Source organism: Gnatocerus cornutus, chromosome 6, assembly GCF_029298725.1.
Source record: "Gnatocerus cornutus isolate USDA-ARS CGAHR chromosome 6, icGnaCorn1.1, whole genome shotgun sequence".
Classification (NCBI taxonomy): Eukaryota; Metazoa; Arthropoda; class Insecta; order Coleoptera; family Tenebrionidae; genus Gnatocerus; species Gnatocerus cornutus.
The window spans coordinates 14279766-14304612 of NC_142238.1; the positions used below are offsets into that span (position 1 = coordinate 14279766).

General features: G+C 35.2%; 4 protein-coding genes across 9 annotated transcripts; 3 read left to right on the forward strand and 1 right to left on the reverse strand.

Moving 5' to 3' along the window:
* Positions 1–52: 52 nt before the first annotated feature.
* Positions 53–711, forward strand: LOC148173221 (protein NATD1). The gene is made up of 3 exons (XM_088040253.1): positions 53–184; positions 232–465; positions 571–711. The coding sequence occupies exons 2-3, from the start codon at positions 253–255 to the stop codon at positions 682–684; spliced, it is 327 nt and encodes a 108-aa protein (XP_087896379.1). The 5' UTR covers positions 53–184; positions 232–252; the 3' UTR covers positions 685–711.
* Positions 712–728: 17 nt separating this feature from the next.
* LOC148173222 (tetratricopeptide repeat protein 21B-like) lies at positions 729–7414 on the forward strand. The gene is made up of 5 exons (XM_088040193.1): positions 729–2934; positions 2982–3401; positions 3448–3617; positions 6058–6162; positions 6208–7414. Exons 1-5 carry the CDS (start codon positions 729–731, stop codon positions 7258–7260), a joined length of 3954 nt encoding a protein of 1317 aa, XP_087896319.1. The 3' UTR covers positions 7261–7414.
* lovit (loss of visual transmission) lies at positions 7158–13393 on the reverse strand. Of its 3 annotated transcripts, none has more exons than XM_088040204.1 (11): positions 13285–13392; positions 11598–11922; positions 11281–11543; positions 10967–11236; positions 10815–10916; positions 10253–10461; positions 9966–10205; positions 9789–9919; positions 9573–9747; positions 9383–9526; positions 7158–7248 (listed from the first exon to the last, which is right to left on the reverse strand). In XM_088040204.1, the coding sequence occupies exons 2-11, from the start codon at positions 11789–11791 to the stop codon at positions 7228–7230; spliced, it is 1749 nt and encodes a 582-aa protein (XP_087896330.1). In that variant the 5' UTR covers positions 11792–11922; positions 13285–13392; the 3' UTR covers positions 7158–7227. The 3 variants fall into 3 exon arrangements, with proteins under 3 accessions (XP_087896330.1, XP_087896328.1, XP_087896327.1); XM_088040202.1 differs by lacking the exon at positions 7158–7248 and adding an exon at positions 8856–8960 and having other exon boundaries at positions 13285–13393; XM_088040201.1 differs by lacking the exon at positions 7158–7248 and having other exon boundaries at positions 9142–9526.
* LOC148173224 (synaptic vesicle glycoprotein 2B-like) lies at positions 7298–24837 on the forward strand. 4 transcript variants are annotated; one of them, XM_088040217.1, is made up of 10 exons: positions 7298–7748; positions 18446–18502; positions 20483–20644; positions 22529–22691; positions 22735–23095; positions 23146–23351; positions 23399–23664; positions 23716–23875; positions 23921–24048; positions 24273–24837. In XM_088040217.1, exons 1-10 carry the CDS (start codon positions 7643–7645, stop codon positions 24326–24328), a joined length of 1665 nt encoding a protein of 554 aa, XP_087896343.1. In that variant the 5' UTR covers positions 7298–7642; the 3' UTR covers positions 24329–24837. The 4 variants fall into 4 exon arrangements, with proteins under 4 accessions (XP_087896343.1, XP_087896345.1, XP_087896344.1 ...); XM_088040219.1 differs by lacking the exon at positions 7298–7748 and adding an exon at positions 8228–8342; XM_088040218.1 differs by lacking the exon at positions 7298–7748 and adding an exon at positions 15250–15395.
* The last annotated feature ends 10 nt before the right edge of the window (positions 24838–24847 follow it).

Here is a 24847-nt window from a genome sequence, read left to right on the forward strand (position 1 = left end):
CCATTTTGATAACAAAAATGCTTACTTTTTATTCTAAACAAAGTATAAAATCGCTCTTTCGGGCCCAACTTTTAATGCCTAATATCACGTCTGTTTGAAAACACCGGTTTGACAGCCGTCAGTTTTGTTTGTATCGGTCAACGTCCAAGTCTCTTTTATTGCCTTCATTCACATTTCTTAAAATGTAAGTTCATTTTGATCATAAATATCTTTTATCAGGCACTCTTTTAGTTTTTGCCTTTCTGTGGCACAATGGCTGCGACCACTCGTATGATGTCCAATTTGAAAAAAATGTTACAAGTTGGAAAAATCAAACATGACACTCAAAATTCCATTATTTCAATTAGTTTTAATTCACATGTAGCTCAAATAGAATACGAGCAAGATGGTGACATTTATGATTTAGTTAACACTGAGGTTCCAGACGATGTTAGTGGTCACGGTGTTGGCACTATTTTCGCCGAGGTAGATTCACTGTACAATCCACCAATCAGAGTTGAGACGTTTAACACGTGACACAACACTGACCTAACACCGTTTAGTTTAATAAGACTTTCTTTTGTTTTGCAGCGCGTTTTCGACTACCTCATTGGTCAAAACAAGAAACTCCGCCTCTCCTGCGAGTTCCTCCAGCACTTTTATTCAAAGAATGTAGATAAGTATAAGAAGTTTGTAGTTGAATAAAGCACCAATAAAACCGTGATAAAGCAAGCACTTTCTTATTCAAAATGGAAGAGGACGAGCTCGATTTCAAGTCAAAAATATTCTTCTATTTTCGAGAGAAGTACTACAATGCTATGATTAACGCCTGTAAAGAGGCGATTTCGAAATTCAAGAGTGAGGGGCCTTTCCGGTTGTACCACGCTCTAGCACTGCTTCTGAACAATCGTCTTGAGGAATGCATAAACGAGCTTGATACTGTACGAGACGAAAATAGCGTCAAATTAGCGGCTACCATCGCCCTGATGTACTCTCACAAGCTCTTGGGAGTTTCAAACAAAGATCTGTTCCATAAACTGGACTCGCAAGTTAGAGACATGCGGAAAACCGCAGAGGCTATTGATTTCTGTCACTCTGCTTTCGTTCTCTTCGTGTTGAACAAACCAGAGAAGGCGCTAGATTACGTGGAAAAGTCTCTGAATATTGAGTCCGGTTTGATAGATGGTTTAACTCTGAAAGGCTGGATTTTGTTGCACCTGAAGAAAACTGGTCACAAAGTGACCCAAAACATCACTGATATCTTTGAGAAATCGCTGAAGAACAACAAACGCAACTTAGATGGTATTTTGGGGGTGTCAGAGAGTTACATGACTCAAAACAAGTTCGAGGATGCTCTCGACTCTGTTAACAAAGCCGTGGTGCGGTTCCCCAACTCCCCCATACCTTTAATACAGAAAATGAAGATCCAATTTGCTTCCCAAGACTGGGAGCAATCCATAGAGACCATGAACAGAATCAGCAACGACAACATAGAGAACATAGACTCTCAAAAAATCAATATTTTGATGCTACTCTGCCGCGATGCAAACTACGAAGAAGCCGCAACTTGCATAAAAAGATTCGTCTCGGAAGTTGAAACCCAAGAAAACAAGAACGGAAAACTTCTCCTTGAAAACGCCCAACTGTTTTCCAAAACATGCGGGCGCAATGCAGAAGTCCTCAAAGAAACGCATAAGATGGTAGAAAAAGCTCTTCATATCAACTCAGAGAACGTGGAGTTCATCGTGGAGTTAGGCAATCAGTGCTTGTTATCAAACCGAATCAAAGACGCCCAAAAACATTTCAAAACAGCCACTAAAATCAACGAATCCTCTGTCAAAGCTCTCATGGGTCTCTCCTTCTGCGAGCTTTCGGAAAACGGAAAGTCCGACCAAATCAAGAAGCAAGTCGACTTTATTTTGGAGCTGGAAGAAGCGCAAAACTCCCCTCAACTCTACTTACTCCGAGCAAAAATCAATGAGAAGTCCGACGAGGCGTTGATCTTCCTGAAGAAAGCTTGCGACCTCCAGTTGAACTCCTTGAAACACCAGTACTACTCAGATTTTTATCTCCAGAACTTAGATCCGGATTTTATGTTGGATGTTGTAAAGGAGTACTTACAGTACATTTCGTACAGTACCGATTTTTCTAAAGGGGGAATTCGAGTGACGTCGGTCGCTGCCACCACGGCGCAGAATGTCCTCAAAGTTGTCACCAAAGCCTGCCCGGGGTTGTACGAAGCCGCTTACTTATTAGCGAAGCTCCAGTACTTAAGCGGGGACACGAAGGGCGCCAGGAACAGTCTTGAACAAATTTTGAGTAAAATCGACGATGAGACGTCAAGCGACGCCCATTTACTCATGGCGCAGATTCAGGTGCAAAATGGGCACTTTGAAAGAGCCGCCCAGAGTCTCGAAGTGGGGCTAAGTTACAATTTCAAAGTCAGAGAAAATCCAATGTATCATTACATCCATGCATTGGTGGATAAGAATGGTAATAACATTCATGACACCATAAAGTCGCTCATCACGGCTCTTTCTTTGGTCACCACGTATTCAATGAGTGATCAGAGTGATTTAACACTACTGGAGAAGGCGTCGATTTATATTGAACTCATTGAGGCTCATAATATGATTGGTCAGATTGATGAAGCCGCGAAGTTACTTGAAACGGCGGTTGAAGAGTTCCAAGGGACTCCTGAAGAAGCTAGGATTCTAATCCTAAGCGCGGACCATGCGGTTCAAAGAAAGAACGTCCAAGGAGCTATAGATCTCTTGAATAAAGTTAAACCGAACGAGTCGTACTATCTTCAGGCTAGAACCAAACTCGCGGATATTCTCTTAAAGTACCGTCTGGACTCTTACGCGTATTTGCAGTGTTATCAAGACATGGTCGATGAGAATCCAGGAGCTGAAAGTTACCTTCTTTTAGGTGATGCCTACATGACTATTTTAGGTACTGTTTGGTACAAGCCGGGTACAAGACTAACTTGTATGTTTCAGAACCTGACGACTCTCTTGAGTGCTATAGTTTGGCCCTTCAGCAAAATCCGAAGGATCCGTACTTGATCTCCAAATTGGGCAAAGCTCTGGTACAGACTCACTACTTCGCTAAAGCTGTTGCTTTTTATAAAGACTCGATCAAAACGACTCAAGATTCCGAGCTGAAGCTTCAACTTGCTGATCTCTACATCCAGATGAAAGAGTACGAAAAAGCGGAATTGCTTCTCATGGATGAGATAGAAAGTGAAAGCTCCAACAAACTAGAAGATCTGACTTATTTACAGTTCAAAACAAAGTTATTGATGCTTTTAGCCCAAGCTCGGGAAAAATCAGGGAATTTGTCTGGATCAATGTCAGTCTTGAAGGACTCCAGAGACAATCAGAACAGAGTCCGGAAGAGGTTATCAGTGGAACAAACAAGTATGTGTTTTTGTAGTCCCGTTTTTTTTCTTATAGAGCCTTTTAGATGTTCCAGACGACGAAATTCAATTACTGCTTGACATCGAAGTTAAGTTAGCTGAGATATCATCCGCTCTAAAGAACCATGAACAAGCCGTTCTCTGCTACAAAGAGGCTCTGGAAATATCTCCCAGCAATGTTGACATTCTGACGGCATTGGCGAAGCTCTACATGCAGGTAAAACATTATTTAAATTACATAAACACTCTGAAAAGAAGAGTATGCGAATTATGACTCCCTGGAATAAAAGTTGACCCAGAAACAACTTCTTTGTGGCCTTCAGGGTCACCCACTTCTCACGCCTTCACCGTACTCCCAAGGTCGACCGGTTTGTACGTTTGTGAACTTCTTCAGTAAGAATTTTGATTGGTCAGCGTAAAATGCTTACACTGGCGTGCGGAAATTATTATTGATGAGTTATAAATTATGTATAAATGATGAGATTCTACGGGTATGTTAATTAATTATTTAATTACTTAATTAATTAATTGAACGTGAGCATACAGGTTGCACTATTTTTACTTATTTAATCGTCCTGATATGTTTAGTAGGGTTTTTATTCTATTTTTTTTAAATTCCATTGTATATCACTAAAAAATGCGTAATTTATAGTTATGATCAATATCTTACATTCTAAAGACAATTTCAGCACCGAAAAACTAAGAGGTTCTGAGGAAATGTACGGGATAATTTTAAATTTATAATAAATAGGATCTCATGTTTGTAGAGATTTCAGACATCCAAATTTTGACTAAAAGGAGTTTTTGACTAAAATTTCAAATTTTAAACTTGGACAGCTAAGAATTTTCGAATAAAATTACTTTTTTAGGTATGTAGTACTACATAAAAAAATTAAAAATAGGACCTTAATAAAACATAAAAAGTTCAAAAGATCTAAAAGACTTAATAAAGGTACACAAGCAGATAACCAAACCTAATAAACCAAAAGTACTCTTTATTGAGTCTATAGGATCTGAAAATATGACAGAAATCCGAGGAATTTTTCGAATGCGAAGACTTAAAAATGTGTTTTAAGAATCGATAAAATAGGAAGAAAGAAAAAAAGAGCAAAATCAAACAATAAAGATTCTAACAAAGATTAAATAACGTAAAAAAGCTAGAAAACTCAAAATAATTAGAAAAATATATAGAAAAATGACGGGAGTAAAGAAACGAGACTAAAAAGTTTACAATAATATTGTTTGAAAAATTTGTTTGTGTGCATTCTTTAGTTTCTTTACTTATCTACTACAGTCAGGGATTTTTTTTATTTTTATTTACAATTGACGAGTGATTACGATAATTTGTCATTAAAGTCGTCTATGAATTTTGCTCGGCATGTCGTGGTATTAAACGACACCGATAAACGTCAAAGTGACTGTTCAAAACCAAAAATTTTAAAGAAAAATTGCAAAAAACGTTATAAAATCATCTTATCTTTATGGCAGGCACTACCAAAATCTATATCTGACACTATTTAATTTTTTACAATTTTTTTGCCTTAGAACTATCACTTTGACGTCCATAGATGAATCAATAACACGACATGACGAGCAAAATTCATGGGAGTCTTGACAAATTTTCTTATTTATAACTACAAACAATTCACGAAGGCGCAGTAAAAGGACTTTGTAAGAGTGAATAATTTCATTAATCTGACAAGCTGAAATGTGATAACAAATAAACTTGACATTTTTACGATAGAGCTTAAGAACCTTAGGTTGGTACAAAAAATCAAAAAATCGTATTTTGATAGAAAATTCAAAGCATAATTTACACGTTAAAAAGGTTCGTTTTTGTTGCTGCAACAATGATTGCTAAATTTATTAGTCCCGACTTCTATAATTTGTATTATCATCACCATTAATTGAACTGTAATTCATAAATCTATAAAAACGTGTATTTATGACTTTACGATTGGAAATGTACTTCTTACAGTTTTTATAATCATGTTTTTCTCGGCCTTGAATGATGGTAATATTTCGTTTTGTCATAATCGATAACACAATTTTTTGTGGAGAATTTCAAATTAATCGATTACACTAGTTTACAAGGGCTGAATCTAGAAGAGTTTTTTAAGGGGAATTCAAAACTGAAAACAAAAAAATATATATCACGTTTGGTTTTTACTTATACAGGATGTCTCTCTCTTAATTGACTACAAGCTCATATCTCCGTTAATTTTTGTAAATTGTAAATTTTGGCACAATCATAGAAGGCCATATGGTGCATTTTTTAAAACCACTACCTTACTGTAAGTTGTAAACTCAGCCTATTGCGATTTTTTTAATATAGGGATTTTTCAATATTAAAATTTTAAGAAAAGTTGCTTATAATTAAATTTAAAGTTTTTACAGATATAAGCCAAAAATTCAAATTTTAAATATAAAAAATATTGCATCTTGCGAATCATTTTTCCCCACAAATGAATGCTTTCTTACGCATAAACAAAAAAATCCTGTGAAAAATCCAGACGTGATAAAATTATGCTCAATGGATTTTTGTGATCACAGTGGGATATAAGAAAAAATTTAAAAATTAAAATTTAATTTAAAACTAGTGTTATTATTAATTCAAGTTTTTTGTGTTCAGGCAATAAAAAAAACGTTCTTTCCAGATGAACAGTTTGGACTCCTGTCAACAAATATGCACCAACATCTTAGCCATAGACGCCGAAAATGAACACGCGTCTGTAATGATGGCCGACATCGCATTCAGAAAAGTACGTAAATCTCTCTTTTACACTCTCTCACCGAGTTGTTTTCAGATCGACTTTGAGATGGCTCTTTTTCACTTCACTCAGCTCATCACAAAACAACCTACGAATTGGACAGCTCTTGTTCGCCTAGTGGAAATAATGCGAAGAACCGGAAATCTGAACGACTTCCCTGAGCATTTGACTAACGCGGAAAAGAACACCAGCAACCCATCTAAAGATCCGAGCTTCTTGTACAGTACCGCTCTGTATCAATGGTATTCCGGTAACTTAAACGGCGCTCTAAGAAACTTCAATCTTGCTCGTCAAGACCCGGAATGGGGCCATCAAGCTCTTTGTAACATGATCGAAATTTGTTTAAATCCCGATGACGAAATGCTCGGTGATCAGTTTATGGACAGTGAAGACATAGAATATCGAGACTCCAGATCTATGGCGCTGAAAACCGCTGATCGCTTATTGAAAGAGTTGAAGCACCGGTTGGAGGCTAATGGTGATGATTTGTTGAAGTATAAGCTGTTGACAAACTTTCGGTTCTTGGCTACTCAGGAAAAACCAAACATCGAGAGAGGATTAGAAGAGTTTATATCCTTAGCGTCTCATAATGTCTACAAGGATCATGTCGGTCCAATTTTGGGGATGTCCACAGCTTATACTTTACTAAAACAGACGCAAAGAGCCAAAAATCAGTTAAAGCGCGTCGCGAAAGCAATTTGGACGTTTGAAGATGCCGAGTATTTGGAAAGGTGTTGGCTGTTGTTGGCCGACTATTATATACAGTCGACGAAGTACGATGTCGCGAGCGATTTGTTAAATAAAGTGGTGCAACACAACAAAGCTTGCAGTAAAGCGTACGAATATTTGGGTTTTATTTGCGAAAAAGAGCAGCGGTACAAAGATGCAGTTACCAATTACGAGTGCGCTTGGAAATTTGGTGGTAAATCCAACCCTGGAATAGGCTACAAGTTGGCTTATAGTTTGATGAAGTGCAAGAACTTCGCGGACGCTGTTGATATCAGTCACCAAGTGCTTAAGCTCAATCCCGACTACCCCAAGATTAGGAAGGACGTTTTAGACAAGTCCATGAACAATCTGCGAATTTAATGCAATTAAGTATTGTTAGTGACGCACTACGTATTGATGATTAATTTATTGTACCACTGTGCACTATAAAGGTTGTGATAGATCGAATCCGTCCTTTGCTGAGGTGTGAGTCGGCAGAGACTGTGCCTTTTAATTAATAAAATCATTCAAAACAGTGGAGTCTATTCTTGCCGTTTGTTTTATTTTTCGCGACATTTATTTTTATGCCAAGCAATAAAGATTGTGGCAAATGGAAAAATCCGTCGTTCATTTTCATTAGGTGGCAGCCAAGCACGTGTACGAAGTATTTGGAAAGAATCTAATGATGCAATTATTTTTGAATTGAATCGTTGGCAAGTTCAAGTGTTAGTGTGCAGAGTGACAGACTGAATTATATGGCGTCATGGCTAAACATGGTAGCAAAGAAAGTGCCGCACGTGTAGTATGGGCGGGAAGTGACATTCTTTTCGACATTCGAATCTGTCCAGCGGATGACTTTGGAGAAGAGGGTGAGAGTCACTGAGTTAAGCATGTAAGCAACATTTCTGACTGTTGTAGTAGTCCAATATTTAGTCTTGGGACGCCAAATTGTAGGTTTCTTTATGTTGCTGCAGGATTAACTATAACACCGACAAAACATTTCAGATAAAATTCCAATCATTCTAAAACTGTAAGTGCATTTTTCCATATTTGTGCAGCGTTGAAATTATTTCGAGTTATCGAATCGACAATAAACTTTTATTGTTCTGCGAAGGTCGTGGTTTGACTTAAATTTAAAATTTTGGGATCTGTGCGACATCAGTTAAAAATCTCGCGCGTCACTGACAAGTAAAACAATCAAAGATCGTTTTTATTTATATTTTTATGTTTGTTTTTCACTTTCAGTTGCTTTTTTTCTACCGCTGCGGTCATAAATTTCGGGTTATGACCCATGTAGACAGGAGCTTTCCACAGATTTTATATATTTTTTATTTGACAAGATTTTTCTCAGTGCGTGAGCAAGCGGTTGCTGCAATTAGTTCGCGACTAGCATTCAGGGACTTCACAGGAAGTGTGTTGGTTATAGACTTTGATTTTTTCTCAAGAGCCGATGACAGTGTTAGGTAATAGCATGCTTGTTTTGTTTTGCCCTATGGATTTGTTTTCTCGAAAAGAAAGTACATTTTAAAATAGACCCAGATTGAGAGAGCAGCGTCATTATAAATGTCGAGAAAACAAAGAGATAACTGGCGGGCTGCCACGCGGCATTTTATCTAGAAAAATAACATGCTTTGCGGAAGACGCGGTTTCTTGGCGTGAAAACTCACTAAAATCCAAAATTCCTTTGTGTTCACACCGCTTTTATTGCAAAAACGTGAAGAATGCTTCCTTTCACGTGATTTACATTGCTCGACTGTACGATAGACACTTGTTTTTGATTAGAATATTTTATCAAGTCTCCAGTACTTTTCCTAAGTCTCAGATATCAGTTTTATTTTGCAGACTTTGATAGGAATTATGCGTCATCTCTTTGTAATATCACAGTAATGTAAACAAATGTTAAGTCAAACGTTGGAAATTAAAAGAACCACGTTGCTGCCAAGTCTAGTTATTAAAAGATTCAAAGGTATACGACTTTACATCATTCAGTGTCTATTTTAACCACAAGATTATCAATTTCGTAAACATTTCCGTCGAAGGTCCTCAGTCATCTTCTGGTCGACACTGACATTGACTTCCGCCTTGAAAACCCAATAAAATTATTTTTATAAAATAAAATAAAAACCGAAATAAACATCAAATGCCTCCCGACGCCCATAAAACCAGTCCATGGTGGAGTCATAAAACAATTTTTTACATTTTTTTATTTTTAAGCGATACTTAACATTTGAATCTCACGTACACATCAAAACATAGTACACTTGCCAATAAATTGATGACCGGTTTAAGTCGGTTTGGTCCAGTTGGATATTTTTTCCAAGAAAAGCAAATTTTGTTTTGGCACCGATCTTCGGAAATATACAGGTTTCAACAAATATTATTGTTACAAGGACAAGTACATCTGTCATGCATTTTTACGGTTAAAAATAATTTATAGGTCTAAGTACACGACTTGGGTTGCTGTGATCGCGCCACAGAAAGCGAGACTGCTGGCAACGCTTACCACAGCAGTTGTTGTTCCTGCAGCATTGACAATGTAACCCATGCAAATTGATAGAATGAATTGAGCGAGGAAGACCATGCTGGAGACGATGGCCACGTCGGTACCGAGACCTCGGATTTGGGGTTGAGCATCTTCTGTATCAAACTAAAAGAATTTTGGTAACGAGGTGATATTAGTACGAAGGCAGTACCGTTCCTTTGGCGTGGTAATGAGCAACTAGGAGATACGGCATGGTGAACAAAGTCGAGTACATAACTCCAGCAGTCCCGCTGAAGAGAATCACGCCGACTTTGTCTCTGGTGAGGGCCATGAGGAACATGCCGGTGGAGTAGACCAGAAGACCGCCGACGTACACCTTTTTGGCACTTTTGCGAAAATTAATAAACTCCTTTTTGGGGAAACTTACCCTAATTTTGTGATGAGGCGTTCGATGATCATGGAGTAACAAGCGCAGGAAAGAGAGTACATTGACATTCCCCAGCATCCGAAGCGGACTCCAGTTTCGTACAATTCTCGATCTGGAGTTCCTTCAAGATCCTAAAAAAAATATAAGAGAGAAGAATTTTATTCGCGGGTTTTTTACTGTTGGGTTTCCAGCAAAGACTGCCTCTCCGACGAAATCTGTGAAGTACAAAGAGTAGCAAACATGCGCCATCCAGCAGAAGAGGTTGGTCAAACAAAGAATTTTCAACGATTTGGGCATGTAGATTATGCTTTTTAAATAAACACCTAATGAAGCGTTGGGCGAAGGAACGATACTTTTGCGTGGTTTTGCACTTCCTTCGCCATTTATGGAAACGTACTGGGTAGTACTTCCGGTCTCCTGCAACGAATTGTACAATAAAAAGAATTCTTTAAGTTGATGACAACTTGTGCTTCATCGGCGCCCAAACTTCCGTAATTTAGCTCTCGATTCATCTCAATATTTTCGTCTTCTTCGGACTCGTCTAAGGTACCTCTTAGCTCGAGTATTCCCAACGGCATTTCTTTAAAACTGGTGATCGTGTAAGAGACACAGACCATGAAGATGACGGTTGTTAACATGAAGACTGCCCGGACATGACCTCCAAAGAGCACCCCTGGAATGGCCATAAAAATAATTAATTTGACGATTAGTTCCTGCCGAAATTTTACGATCAATTAAATGTGGGTCAAACAGGAAAACGGCTAATTAGCTCATTTTAAAAGTGTTTAAATAGGGCTCGTAATTTGGCACTCTGTAAAAAGTGTCAGTGGTGAAAAGTGGTGTCTTTTGGAAATGGGCTTTTCATCTTATTTTGGTAATTTTTTTATAGTATAAATTTTCGGACACGCCATAGAAAAAATTAAAATTTCTGGTTCATGCCATTTTAAATGTTTAAGATCTCAAAGAAAATAAATGAAGATTTATAGCTCCAACTGATTTATAGACAAAACTTCGCGTTATTTATACCTATGGGAGTTATATCCCAATTAATGCCTCCCAGAGCGTAGCCAAGAAATCCCCCGAGACCTGCCATCACTGTAAAAGTACTTAATCCGCGAGCATGGTCATCTAAAAAGCAAAAAAATGGTACCTACTCAACAGCACGCGCGAAAACTTACCAGAAATGGTGACATCCAGAAGGTACGCTCTCGCAGGACTCTGACAAGCGTCGGCGTCAAAATCGAGCAAAACCGTTCCTAAGATGGTAAAGAAAATTCCCCAAGGGTGTGAATTGTTGTAAGGGGTGTCTTGAAACTCGTTGATCGTAGAATTGTCGTTTTTTATTGGTTGTAAAAGACTGGGGCGGTGGTACGGATATGTTACGTTCGGGGGTTTGGAATCACCCGCGAGGTACCCCAGAAGTTCTCCATTTGGTACTAATAGTAAGCCTAAAAGAATTATTAATGATTCGTGTCATGGTTGAGGGTTTTACCTATTAGAACTCCCAGAGACATAACGAAAATGAAAGGTCTTCTCCGTCCGAAGTGTAAATGACAGCGATCACTCAGAGACCCTAAAATCGGCGTTAGAAAAAATCCAATAAGAGGCGATAAAGCCCAGACTAAAGTCATGTGTTTGTGCTCGACGCCAATTTTCAATAAAGTTGGTGATACGAAAGCCGTTTCCGCCGAATATGAGAACTCAATTCCCATTACTGCTGCTGAAATGCGTATCAATTCCGTTCGGGTTTTCCGTCTGAAGACAAAATTAACAATTTATATTACCATCGTAAAGACACTACGAAATTACCTATAAATATGGGAGTAATCTTCATAAACCACATTAGAGGGATGATTTTGGGAAAAACACTTTTCTTTTAATACTTGTAGTAACGAAGTGGGATTATCTTCTTTCCACCGATTCCAGCGGTCTTTCAGTTCGTTTCTTGTAGTGTGCAGACGTCCAACCAAACCTTCGTATTCGTGTAATTTTTCTGTGCCCATTTTTACATTATGAGTTACCACACCAACCACTTGCTGGATTCACCCTTTGAGAACAAAACACGACTGCATCTTAGCGCCTTTCATGGCATTGTCTTGCGCGTTTCAGCGACTTTGTATCATCGCCCACACAACTGAAAGATAATTAAGTTGGAATTGGCGAATTTACATGCAAACATGACAAAGTAGCAATTGAATTCTCATTAATAAATTTGGGTTTTTTAACGCGGAAACATTTTCTATAATTGAATTATTGCTTTGTATGGAACCCAATTATAACTCCTGTTTTTGTCGTGGAAAGAATGGTTTTCATAATGAACTCGTAAACATGTTTTACAGCGACGCTGAAACCATCTCAATCCAAAAGCTTTTCACTTGTCACAGTCAGCAAAGTTTAATTGGCTTAAACTTCCACGGCTTCTTTGCCCCAGATGCTCCTGTAACCAACTGATAAAGCTAAGTCTAAAATAATTGACTCGGGTCATTAAATTGCGATTTGCTGTTATTGATACTGGATGACAGTCCGGAAAGATTCGCACTGGATAAAACAGGAATCAATGAATGATGTAATTGACAAATCAAACATTTGATTATTTGGACCCTTAAGTTATGACTTCTTAAGTTTCAATAAACACCTCTAAATACGGGAATTGCATATTATTTTTGGCACCAGTACTATTCCTGGTCTTATAAAATTTGGACTAAGTCCATTTCTGTAGACAAATATCTCGTGCACTAAACTTTGCTCCAAGTTTTTGAAATATTTTCAGAAACAAACAGAGTACTAAAGAAAATTCGGCTATAAATAGCTAATCTCGATTTGCAAATAGGAACATGTCCAATTTGAAATATCATGCTTGTTTTTCATGTGGAAAAATACTTATTTGTTAAAACCGGATATAACTAGGCTATATTTATTTTCGATGGTCTAAAATTTTCCACTCATAATTGGCATAAAGATTTATAACTCATTTATGTGTGCAAAGTTTTATTGCCTTTTATTTTTAGATATAGAAAGATGCAACAAATACATAAATCTATCTGTTTTCTCGCTTGGACCTTTGAGTCATGGAAAATGTTGACGGTTTTAGGAGAAAGAAAAGGCCACAAAAAATTACCAAATTTCAGTCATAAAACAGAAGATGAAGAGGATTCTCTGGCAAACGCAAAATAGTTTTTATGTTTTTTTCAAGATATTTTATTTTTGGTGTCCATTGATGTGTTTTTTATTTTGTGGCCTTTTAACATTTCCACATTACATAAGAAGTTATAAAAAATTGGAAACTTGTCAATGGAAGTACAAAAACACGAAGAAATCACAAGTAATAATTCAGAGATTTTATGATTTTTTTGCAGTTATTTTGGTTTTTAGTGTCACCTAGTTTTAGACGGTTTTGCGTCACGAGAAAAGAACTTTAAACAGTCCCTTTAACTGTTACATAATTCCGCGAAGGAAAGCAAAAGTGCATAACGAAATAATGCAATTGATTACTCACCTCTGGTATATTAAATTACTTCGTCACCTTGAACCTGTTAACAATGTGTGACTTTGAAAAAATAATATCTCGAGTTGTTAGCAGCTGCTTAACACCGATCACTTACATTACAAGCAATTTACTCTGATTTGAAAACAAAACAGTTAAGTGGCTTCAATGTGATAAGTGCTGTCCGATTAAAATTTCCAGAAATCTGTCGAGTAAATTTCCTACGTCCTTATAATTGTTTGCTGGAGCCTTCGATTGGGAAATAAAAATCGTGATCCTGCAGAAATCGTGGGCTGAATACAACAATGTACTTCAGTTCCATAAAAAAATCCATTCCGTGTGTCTAAATGTCAAGAAATTAGTCTACAAGTATAATAACGCAATTAAAACGTGTCCCACATTTCCATTGGAATAACAAAATTATCATACTTATGCCTTCTCGCTCGCTTAACGAGCGCATTATCAATTTTATTGAGATGTCGTTCAATTTGTTATCGATAAAATGTCGAAAACTTGGCACAACTCTTAAATTCAGCGAACGAAATATGTCAATATCACATTACGGATTCCTGCTACAGTATTCAAATCGAGTTCACACCTAGCGTTATTGTCTGGGACAAGTACACGTCCTTGCATGGACCAGATGGACCAGTTCTTCTTGACCGCACTGTATATCGGAAATCCTGGCAGCGGAGCAGTGCCTTTCCGACTGAACCACGCGTGGAAAACTTTCATAAATTAAACTGGTTCGAGATATGATCGCTGTTTTTAAAATCGTGCAATTAAGACTAATTGAATATTTTTTCTGTTTTTGCGAGCGGCTCCTGTTTGATAATAGATTAAGAATGCGGGTCAGGGTCGTCTTACCTAGCACTTATTAATTTCAAATGGGTAAATGGTATCGGTTTAGTGTGTTGGTCCGGTAAATTAATCATGGGGTTTATTAATTCAGAAAGGGCGGTGCGACGAAGAAATAACTAAAAGTTTTTTTCCTTCGAACTACTTAAATATTTTATCGATGGGACAGGGATTTTATTTCGAAGATGATTTGACATGGAATTGCTAATTATTTTGAAAGGTCGCTAAAACGAAATTATTGCTAAATATGGCATTGGTAAGAGTATCAAAGTTGTTTCCAATTTCCAGTTTTCGAGACGAACACTCCTATGAACTTCTTTCCATGATAATGACGTAATGAAATTAATTCGGATTTCGTAATCACTCATGAATGTACAGGGGCACTACCTGCTTCTAAATTATCGATTAATTACATGAGAAACTCATTTAACAAGATTCCGACGCTGTGTTCCCTCAAAGTTCAAAAGTTAACGCAGTTTCATCATTTAAATAATTTATTAATCATAACACTCCATTTTTATGAACAGTTTGTTTATAAATTGTGTATTAATATAGAGTTAATTAGTTAAGGTTAATAAACTTAAATTATTGTGGTTATAAAATTCAGAGCAACTTAATTTGACATAATCATTTTGCGTCGGCGAAGCAAATGATTGATAATTTTTAAACAATTTTGGTTGTTTACATGCGGTTAACGTCATAATTACCTTGCTTTGTTCTTTTTAGAAATTTTTCATGACTAAGCCCTTGATTTTCATTGCCACTTTGTCGCTTTATCATTTTGATCTAATTTCTGGAAAATTCGTGCTATTAATCATTAATTGTACGGGAGCGAAGGGTAACAAAAGGTCGAATTAACCGTGTTCAAAAATCCGATATGAATAATTGTCTCATTTTATTGTTGCATCTGTTTTTAATTCCTTAATGTCCTGCTGGCAGTCGACCGACGTGAGAAGCCAAAAATGTGATCATGAACCCATAAAAACAGTCACGTGAATTTTGTTGTGATAATATTTCTTTTCTACAAAATATACTAATAGTTACTCAAATACGTACCGATTTACATATCTATGTTAAATAGGTTATAAGTACAATGAGTATGTTTTAATATTCTGTTTAAATTAGTCATTATCGTGCTGAATTTCTGGATTAAAGCGCAGTCTTGTTTGTGCACTTGTGGAAAATGCGATCGTCGTCAGCTCCGAGTTTCCAAAATTATTTTTCAGGCAATCATCGCTATTATTCTTTGTTTTCTTTATGTGAAGGTATGTCTATTTGGAGTTTGTGGGGTGATAAACGTCACCGAAATTATAATTATGTCTAAAATTAAATAGAACAAAACGAATTTTAGGTTAGCGTAGGACGTTTAATAATATTGTGGTTATTTTAATGTAAGGACCGATTCGATTTTTGCCTTGGTGGGATCGTAAATTTTTTAGTGAAAGTAAACACATTTGATTTCTGACGTCCGTTTGTTAAAATTATAACTCACAAATTTAGTAGGGATAGGTGGAACAAGTACCGAAAAGAGAATGTTGCCAAATTTTATTAACGTTTCGGGAAATTTCGCAGGATTTTATTCAAAATTTTCCATTCGGCATCCGGTTAATTTAATTTAGTTTAAGTTATCCTTGATTTGGCTAGTACATTTGGTTTTACGTAAACGATCGGATCTACGTAGAGATGTGCTCGTTTTATTGTAGAAAAAATAAGTAAACTGTTACAAACAAAAACAAAATAAAATTAGATTTAGTGTGGCTCATCGGGTTACAGTTTGGTCAGGATAAAGAACCAGAGTCAGAATTTTGAACGATTCTTTTCTTCAAAAAGTTTCCACAGTTTTACGTAAATTTAGACGAATTTCGATGTTTTTGGAAAAAAGATAGAAAACTTTGAATTGAATAAGATTCTGGGAGAAAAAAATAGATCTAAAAGTCTAGATTCTGAGTTTTGGTTCCGTAAATAAAAATTTCTAAAATTGGTATTTTAGGCTCTATAAATTCGCGATTTCGTTGAATTAATAAACAATTCAAATATAGAACATTGCTCAAATTTGGATATTATATTACTAAAATTGCCCGAGTTACGAATTTTAGTAAGAAATGTTGAATATTTTTGCTTCAGATGGAAAATGAAAATTTCAAAAATTTGTATTTTTGACTTTATAATTTAGTTATTTTGTTGAGTTAATAAACAGCTTTAAAATAGCAATCTGCCTAAATTTGATTCAAATAATACTAAAATTGACAGAGTTTTAATAAGAAAAATGTCAGATATTTTTAGTTGAAACTGAAAATAAAAATTTCTAAAATTTGTATTTTGCGTAATAAAATATTTTCATTTAGTGGAGTTAATAAACAACTCAAACGTAGCAATCTGCCCAAATTTTATTACAATAATACGAAAATTGTCAGAGTTACGAATTTTTGTAAGAAATGTCAGATATTTTTTATTCAGATTCAAAATCAAAATTTCTAAAATTTGTATTTTTGGCTCTATAATTTAGATTTTTGCTTGTGTTAATAAGCAGCTCTAAAATAGCAATCTGTCCAAATTTGATTAACATAACACTAAAATTGACAGTGTTATGAATTTTAGTAAAAAATGTCAGATATTTTTAGTCGAAACTGAAAATGAAAATTTCTAAAATTTGTATTTTACGTTCTAAATTATTTTGAATTAGTGGAGTTAATAAACAACTCAAACGGAGCAATCTTCCCAAATTTGATTACAATAATACGAATTAAAAGAAATGTCAGATATTTTTTATTCAGATTTAAAATAAAATAAAAATTTCTAATTTGTATTTTTGGCTCTATAATTTAGATTTTTGCTTGTGTTAATAAACAGCTCTAAAATAACAAACTGTCCAAATTTGATTACGATAACACTTAAATTGCTAATGTTGCGAATTTCCGTAAGAAATCTTCAATATTTTTGTTTCTGAAATAAAATTTTTAAATTTTTTATTTTAGGCTCTGTAATCTAGAGATTTGGTAACGTTAATAAACGACACAAAACCAGCAATCTGATAATTCATGATCTAATATTTTAAATCTATCATTTACAGTTTTCATCGAAATAACTTTAAATTTCTTTTAATTTAGTTCAGCAGTTCTCGAGAATTTAAGTAACTAAAAAATTGTAATGAAAAACTGAGACTTTAATAAGATTCTGAGAGGAAAAGTTATAAGATCTGAGTGTCCAGAATCTGGAAAATTCATAATCCAACATTGAAATCTGTAACTTGGAAAATTCGAAAATTCAAGAGTCTGAATCATTTTAATAGAAATTTAGACTTTGAGAACATAAGTTAAAAAAATAGAATTTATTTTCTTTGAGAACATAACTTCTCACTGATTGATTGTTGGATTTTCGAGAAATTAAATTTAATGGAAATTTGGGCAGAAGAAAATTTTAGAATTTTATAGTCTTTAGTAGTAGTGCTTTAAAATTAACTAACTAATTTCAACGTGAAATCAAATAAAAAATGGACAAAATTCGCAGTTCATTAATACCCACCGCTTTATTTCCAGCCGAAGCGTACTATAAATTTTTAATGTTCCCCGCTAGTAGATTAATTAAATTTAACTTGTGTTACCTTGTTTTTATTTCTGTTCTTCTGTCTAAATTTACTATAGTGATTGATTTTATCGATTCGTAACGACCACCTCGGAATATCCCTCAGACTAGCGCAAAAGTTCTTAATAAATTCAGTCCACAAGTAATTTCGTTGTGAGCATAAAGTATTTTAATAGCACACTAATGTGGTCCAAATTACTAGTCCATAACACAGGTGACATGTGTAAACTTAATTAATGGGATTAATTTAAGGATCGATTATTTCTATTTTTAGTTGAACTTGTCACAAGTCCCATCATTTTTATTATACGACTCGCACGACCACGGACATCACGAGTAAGAAAAGCCGATCTGTATTAGAGGCAGTTTCCGGTTTAATTAAACGTGTCGTGATCGAAAAGTGATGCGTATTCGCGGTTAGAAGCTATCACATGCAAAAATCGAAAATAACCAATCTGGGAGTAGATGAACTTGAGATAATGACTGATAATGGACATTTGACCAATGAAAAACAGTATTATGCGAAGGTAACGTACTGCGGGATATGATATTTACAATCGCGGCTAAATAATATTATTGTACTTGTGACTTTCTTCGAGTGACACCTGTAATTTCATTCGGATTTTGTATTGGAACGAATCGCTGCCGAGCAACATGGGTTAGTGTCTCATTTACTTTTACATCAAAGACACGTGGAGTTTCACTATTCTTAACGGTCTTTTTTTTTCTCTAGGATTAGATTTCATCGAGGGCCAGGGCGAAGATTTCGAAAGGGCGCTCGAGAGCACGGGTAAGTCGCTACTTTTAATACATAAAATAGTGTCGGAAAAATCGATAAACGCACCTTTTCAACAATATCAACTAATTATTGTTTACTCGGCGCGTTTTCCATCGATTCAATTTATTGTGTGAAATATATATTCAATATTGGTCGTTCGGTGTCGAATTTGCACAATTAACCTAATTAACTTTGTCAGGCTCAGATTTATTTTCTTGGCGCGAGGACACACGCCGGCTATTCTAAAAGAACAAGATATAACACAATAGAAATAATTTGTACCTACTTAATTCTGATGAAATATTTTTACTTGTTACCAAGAAAGGTGCAAATGGAGAAAGACGTTCGTAAAATCGGGCTATAATTAAATTGATTTGCAAGCTCCTGCCTTTGACGAAATATTTTTCCACTAAGTTTAGTGCAAATATTTTTCTTTCATTATCGTCTATTTAAGTTTAACGCGATTAAGTTCATTGCGAAAATAAACGAGATTTTAAGACACCCGCAGAATGCTGATTGAGATGTTAATTGATAGGAGGTTGCCAAATCCTTTGCGTCATTTAAGCAATTTATCGATCAAAAATTAGGCACTTTATATTGATTTATATTAATTGTTAGGTGTTCTTTCTTCAGGCAATTCGGCTACTTTATTTAAATAAGCCATTAAGTAAGAAAACTACCGAAAAATTAAGTAAAAGTGATGGATTTTGTTTTGTGTTACCCAAAATCGAAACCGTAATTTAAAGGGGAATTCAAAATTGCCTTTTTTTTAAATAAAAATTTATAATTTTGTTAATGTTTACGCTATGACAAGGAAATTTGGGGATTTTACTAGTTTTAACTGGTTTATCACTTTCTGAAAATTGTAAACGAAGATATACATTTTTTAGAAATTTTTATTTTTGAAACGAACTAAAAATTTTCATTTTCTTCAAATAAAAATTTTGTAATTCTGGTAATTTTTACGCTGTGGCAAAGAAATTTGGGGATTTTACTAGTTTGGACTTGCATATTTTCTTACCTAAATTAGAAAGTTCTAGAACAGAGTGAACAATTTTTAGAAATTTTTATTTTCCAAAGGAACTAAAAATTGCCTTTTTTATAACTAAAATTTCTAATTCTGTACTGTTTACGCTGTGAAAATGAAATTTGGGGATGTTACTAGTTTGTACTTGTTTATTTTCTTACCCAAATTAGAAAGTTCTAGAACAGAGTGGACAATTTTTAGAATTTTTTATTTTGCAAACGAACTAAAAATTGTCTTTTTTTAATAAAAAATTGTAATTTTGGTAATTTTCATGCTGCGGCAATGAAATTTAGGGATTTTACTATACATATATCAATATATCATTTGGATTATTAAGTCATAGTCGATGACCTTTTTAATCTTTTTTTTTTCGCGGATATAGTTAAAAATTTGCTTTCTACAAACGACGTGAAAACTGATAAAACTAATGAAAATATTTACCAATATTAATGTAATCAAAACCGAAAAAGTTAAAATTAATTAAGGGGGGCGAAACGAAAAATCTAATTAATTAATTTACATAATAATTTGCGAAATTTCCAAGCTGTGCGGTAACAAGAAGTAGTTTTTGAATGATTGATGTGTTTCTGACATTAATTAATATTTATGTGTTCGTTAATAAAATTATGATAAAATCGATGTTCGATTTGTTAAAAAATCGGCGTGGGTCAATTTATGCATATTGCTTTCTACTGTAAATTTAAATAATTTCAGCTTACGGAATTATAACCAGTTTAAAATTTCTTTGAAATGATTCGGTTTTCCCAGACTCTTGTCGACATTTCCACCTTGTTAATTGCATATTCCGCACACCAGTCTTAAACTTGACCCAGATGGTGGATGAACGACTTTGGGTGTCAATACGACGTGCCAAAAGCCAATGTTAATCTGAGCCTTGCATAATAATCGCCTCTTAAAATTTCCACTATTGTTTCCTCAGGGTTAAAATCGATCGATTGTTGTAGGTTTCGGAAAATTTCATTTCGCCTTGTTGACAGTATGTGGTTTAATTTATTTGAACACCGCCGTTGGAATAACAATCATCTCCTTCGTGTTGCCATCGGCGACATGCGACTTCGAAATGTCTTCTGCGGACAAAGGATGGTTGACTGCCGCCCCCATGCTTGGTAAGTGAAGGCTTCTTAGGAAAAAGTCAAGAGCAGAAAGGAAAATTAAACTTGTTTCATGAGTGGACAAAGCCTTGACCGTTTATTATTATAGTGCGAGGGGAAAAGCGGTCATAAACTCTCTTTGCTTTAAATTGAAACGTTCAATCAATGTCAGTTAAAATGAAATTGTCTCAGATAGACTAAACATAAATCAATGGATAACCTCGGAGACGGGATCATAGGAGAGCTGGAATACCTTCGAGGCGCAAGGATTTTCGCTTTACTGCGAATTTTAATCGAAGGTTCACCAAGAATGGACAAATTTTCAGTCATAAACTATTTTTTATAATTTATTTACATTCCTTTACACATTTTCAAGCACGATCAAAATTAGAATAATGTGCCAGAAAATAACTAATCAGTTCATGGTCGCTCTAGAACTTTCGACACTTGCAGTCTTGGCAGAAGAAAGCTCATTTTTTAATCAGAAATTCGATTTTTTTCCGTTTCCATTAATACAATCGGTAAAGCTTTTATTTTCACCTATCTAGTTTCGTCTCTGAATTTCCTTTGAACTAGTCATACATTATCGATGCCTAGTTCTATTTATTGACTGCTTATTTATAATTCATGTTGTTGATCAAAATACTGAACTGTTGTTGGCTTTGTTTCCGGTTTTCCTGCCATATAAAATGACTGTTGCCACAAAAATTTATTAATTGCACGAGATGTCAACATTCGAATAAAAACAGCTTCGAAAATTAAATTGTGTTGGTGAGACTGCCTGTCATCTACTGACAGTTTGAGGCTAAACATTAATTTATATGCGATTATGTCAAAATGTCAAAATCATAACTTACAGTCAGTGCCACCAACATTTCAAATAATATGTACAAGGCCTGACAGATTTTATTAAATCTTAAAATTTCAGGTTTGGTTTAATCCGCTAATAATAATTCAAAGTTTATAAAACAATTTATTTTCGAATCAGTTTAAACAACCGAAATGGTATAAAGCATTTTATTACAGAAAGCAGATAAAAATTTTATTATCCATAACTGCAAGTGCTGTGCAATAAAAAATTAAATATTTTGTTTTCGTAGATTTGTTTCAATCATATCAACTTCCCCGTATTAAGTTTTATTGTGTGTTATCAAATAATTTTGTTCAAAAACTTTATTGTTATGTCATGTTTAAAATTTTATGTTGAGACATTAAAGATACTGCTTATTGATAAAAAATAATACTTTTTTGCAGTAAGCAGATTATTTTTGTATAAATTTACATACACATTCATTTAATTTGTTTATATTTTAACTATTGAAAGATCCGAACCAAAAGAAATCCGCTTATAAATGACGATTTTTCGTCCATTCTGGCCGTTTTCTGCGTTGGATTTGCAGAGTAAAGCTTAAAAACTTAAAGCTTAAAATGTAGAAAACTACTAATTTGTATCAAGATTCAACGCTAAATCGCGAGAAAACAGTATAGACCGTCACAAAATCTGCAAAATTCGTAGAGAAATCCGCTTATTTTGATGCTAAATGACGATTTTTTTGTTCATTCTCACCATTTCTGGGTTGAATTCGTAGAGTAGAGTTTAAAATCTTGAAAAGTAGTAGATTTTTTAAGTGAACGAAATGCCATTATAGTCGGATAGAATACAAGATTTTATTCAAATCTCCAATTGGTTGTAATTAAAACATTAAAAAAATTGCCAGAAGTGGCAGCAGTGACAAATTTTTAGCATTTAGAAAGCCATTTCGGCGCTGTTGGAAATGGAAATGTGACATGACAATACTTTATATCTCTAGAGAGTAATAGGGGGCTTTGTCTACATCAAATGAGATTTTGCCCTTATCTGAATAAAAAAGGTTTTGGTCTTTAATTCTCTTTCCCTAGGTATGGTCATTGGCTCGTATTTTTGGGGATGCCTGGCTGATACAAAGGGCAGAAAAACAGTATTAATTGGTGCCTTACTAATGGACGGATGCTGCGGTCTTTTATCCAGCATTTCCCAAGTCTACTGGTTATTCATGTTGTTTAGATTCCTCAACGGCTTTGCGTAAGTCCCGTCTTTCTTTCTGATTTACTAATAAAAAATCCAGCATTACAGGTGCTATGGGCATCTGTTTTCCATACCTGGGCGAATTCCAGCCTGGCAAATACCGCGAAACCATCCTCTGTTGGATGGAACTCTTCTGGACTCTTGGCGTGATCGTTCTTCCAGGAATCGCCTGGATCATAATTCCTATGGAATTTGTATACGAAGCTGACAACTTTAAGTTTTCTAGTTGGAATCTCTTCGTGGCGACGTGTTCTGTGCCCAGTTTGTTAATCGGATTTTGGTTATTCTTCTTTCCAGAAAGTCCGAAGTTTTTGTTGGAGTGTGGTGAAGCCGATGAGGCTTTAGAAGTGTTGAAGGATATGTATGCGAGCAACACTGGAGACAGTGCTGCCAACTTTCCGGTATTCCAACTCGATTTAGTTAAATTAAAACACTCAACATTTTCTTTCAGGTTATTAGTTTAAGAGAAAAAGTGCGCACAATGAGTGTTGTGTCTCAGCAATCCACTCGCAGTATTCGTAGCTTAAGGATCAGAAAACCGAAGGAGTTGAAGTTGTTGCTTCAGGAAATTTGGGAACAAACTAAAGCTTTGTGTAAACCGCCTCATTTGAGGTACACTGTGATCACTTGTCTTATTCAATTTGGATTGACCACGAGGTAAAATAAATTAACAACCAAAAAACATTTCTAGAGCCGCTTTTTAGTTACTACACTTTGATGATTTGGTTCCCTGAACTCTTTTACCGATTCGAAGAGTTCGAAAATCTTCATCCCAACGAAAGAGCAACAGTTTGTGAAGTCTCCTCAGTCGTTGTATCAAACCAAACTTTGTCACCACATGAAGAATACTGTGGCGATCCTATTGCAGACTCCGTGTTTCTTCACACTTTGATTATTGGTTTAGCATGTATTCCTACAAGTTTCTGGTTGCCTTTGTGTGTCCACAGGCTGGGGGCTAAATTTTTCTTAGGTAGGTAAAACCACACATTTCTGTTTAATCTAACAAGAAGTTTTGGTGTAGTTTTCAGTCTGCTTGTGGCCGGAGCCGTTACTTTCGGTCTTTATTTCGTCAATTCAACCATTTCGAACTTGGTTTTGTCGTGTATTTTTGAAGCTTTAACGAGTTTGGGGATCAGCACCGTTTATTGTGTCATGGTGGATTTGTTTCCAACAAATTTAAGGTAATGGAGAAGTTTGAAGGAACTGGAATCTAATTCAGTTTTTAGGGTGATGGCGGCTGCTTTGTCTTTGACTTTCGGAAGAGGAGGCGCACTTGTAGGAAATCTCCTCTTTGGTTTTCTTATTGATTTGAATTGCGTGGTGCCTATTGTATTATTCGCCGCCATGTTGTTAGGTGAGTTTTAAGGTTTTATTTCTGAAATAATTAGAGTGGTATTGTCGAAAAGTACGAAAATATCTCTGCAGCAATAACTTTTACTACTGCATTTTGGATTTGGGTCAACAGACGTTATATTTTTAGTTATTGCCATCGCGATATTGGTGCTTTTTCGTTAATTTCTTGTTATAAATCGGTGCGAATTTATCTTCTCCCCGTTTTGTAATTTGTTCTCATTACAGGAAGTGGATTGCTGTGTCTCCTGCTTCCAAGCACCGGGCAAGGAGCCTTGGATTAAATCGCAACAACTAGATATTTTAATTATACCTTTGTGATAATTGTACTTTATTGACAACAAAATACCTGAATCGCATTCGATTTATTAGGTTAATGTTCGTACAATAAGTTTGTTGACGTGTAAAATAATTTGTATTAGATTATTTTTGTTAGGACTACACGTTTATTTCTAGTTAATTTATTTAGCGGTAAGATATTTATTTGTATTTATTTTCTAGCGCACTTTGTGATTGATTGTGGAGAAAAAGTGCCTTTATACTGTTTTCTTTATTATAATTATTTTACATTTTTGAACGTGTATGTAAGGACAGGAAGCTCAAAGTGATGTAAGCAACAAGACGAGTCCACTTGGTGGCATTTTTGAAGTGCGGTACAGAGTACAATATGTTGATAGAAGCTACAATTTTTAGTTCGTTTGTGTAGATAAGTTTTGTTCCCAACAGCGCAAAATTACTTTGTGTCTGTATGGAATTGTACACAAGAAAACACAATTAAATTTTATTTACCATTCACTAACTTT

What these genes read in the sequence shown, in the direction of transcription:
- lovit (XM_088040201.1), bottom strand. Translation starts at nt 11,791, where the DNA reads ATGGGCACAGAAAAATTACACGAATACGAAGGTTTGGTTGGACGTCTG. An exon ending in GTCTCTGGGAGTTCTAATAG is followed by an intron (nt 11,237 to 11,280) that starts GTAAAACCCTCA and finishes TAATTCTTTTAG; the next exon opens with GCTTACTATTAGTACCAAAT. An exon ending in TTGGGATATAACTCCCATAG is followed by an intron (nt 10,462 to 10,814) that starts GTATAAATAACG and finishes TGGCCATTCCAG; the next exon opens with GGGTGCTCTTTGGAGGTCAT.
- LOC148173224 (XM_088040217.1), top strand. Translation starts at nt 7,643, where the DNA reads ATGGCTAAACATGGTAGCAAAGAAAGTGCCGCACGTGTAGTATGGGCG. An exon ending in ACAGTGCTGCCAACTTTCCG is followed by an intron (nt 23,096 to 23,145) that starts GTATTCCAACTC and finishes ATTTTCTTTCAG; the next exon opens with GTTATTAGTTTAAGAGAAAA. An exon ending in ATTCGCCGCCATGTTGTTAG is followed by an intron (nt 24,049 to 24,272) that starts GTGAGTTTTAAG and finishes TTCTCATTACAG; the next exon opens with GAAGTGGATTGCTGTGTCTC.
- LOC148173221 (XM_088040253.1), top strand. Translation starts at nt 253, where the DNA reads ATGGCTGCGACCACTCGTATGATGTCCAATTTGAAAAAAATGTTACAA. An exon ending in TTGGCACTATTTTCGCCGAG is followed by an intron (nt 466 to 570) that starts GTAGATTCACTG and finishes TTTGTTTTGCAG; the next exon opens with CGCGTTTTCGACTACCTCAT.
- LOC148173222 (XM_088040193.1), top strand. Translation starts at nt 729, where the DNA reads ATGGAAGAGGACGAGCTCGATTTCAAGTCAAAAATATTCTTCTATTTT. An exon ending in TGCCTACATGACTATTTTAG is followed by an intron (nt 2,935 to 2,981) that starts GTACTGTTTGGT and finishes TGTATGTTTCAG; the next exon opens with AACCTGACGACTCTCTTGAG. An exon ending in CCGACATCGCATTCAGAAAA is followed by an intron (nt 6,163 to 6,207) that starts GTACGTAAATCT and finishes AGTTGTTTTCAG; the next exon opens with ATCGACTTTGAGATGGCTCT.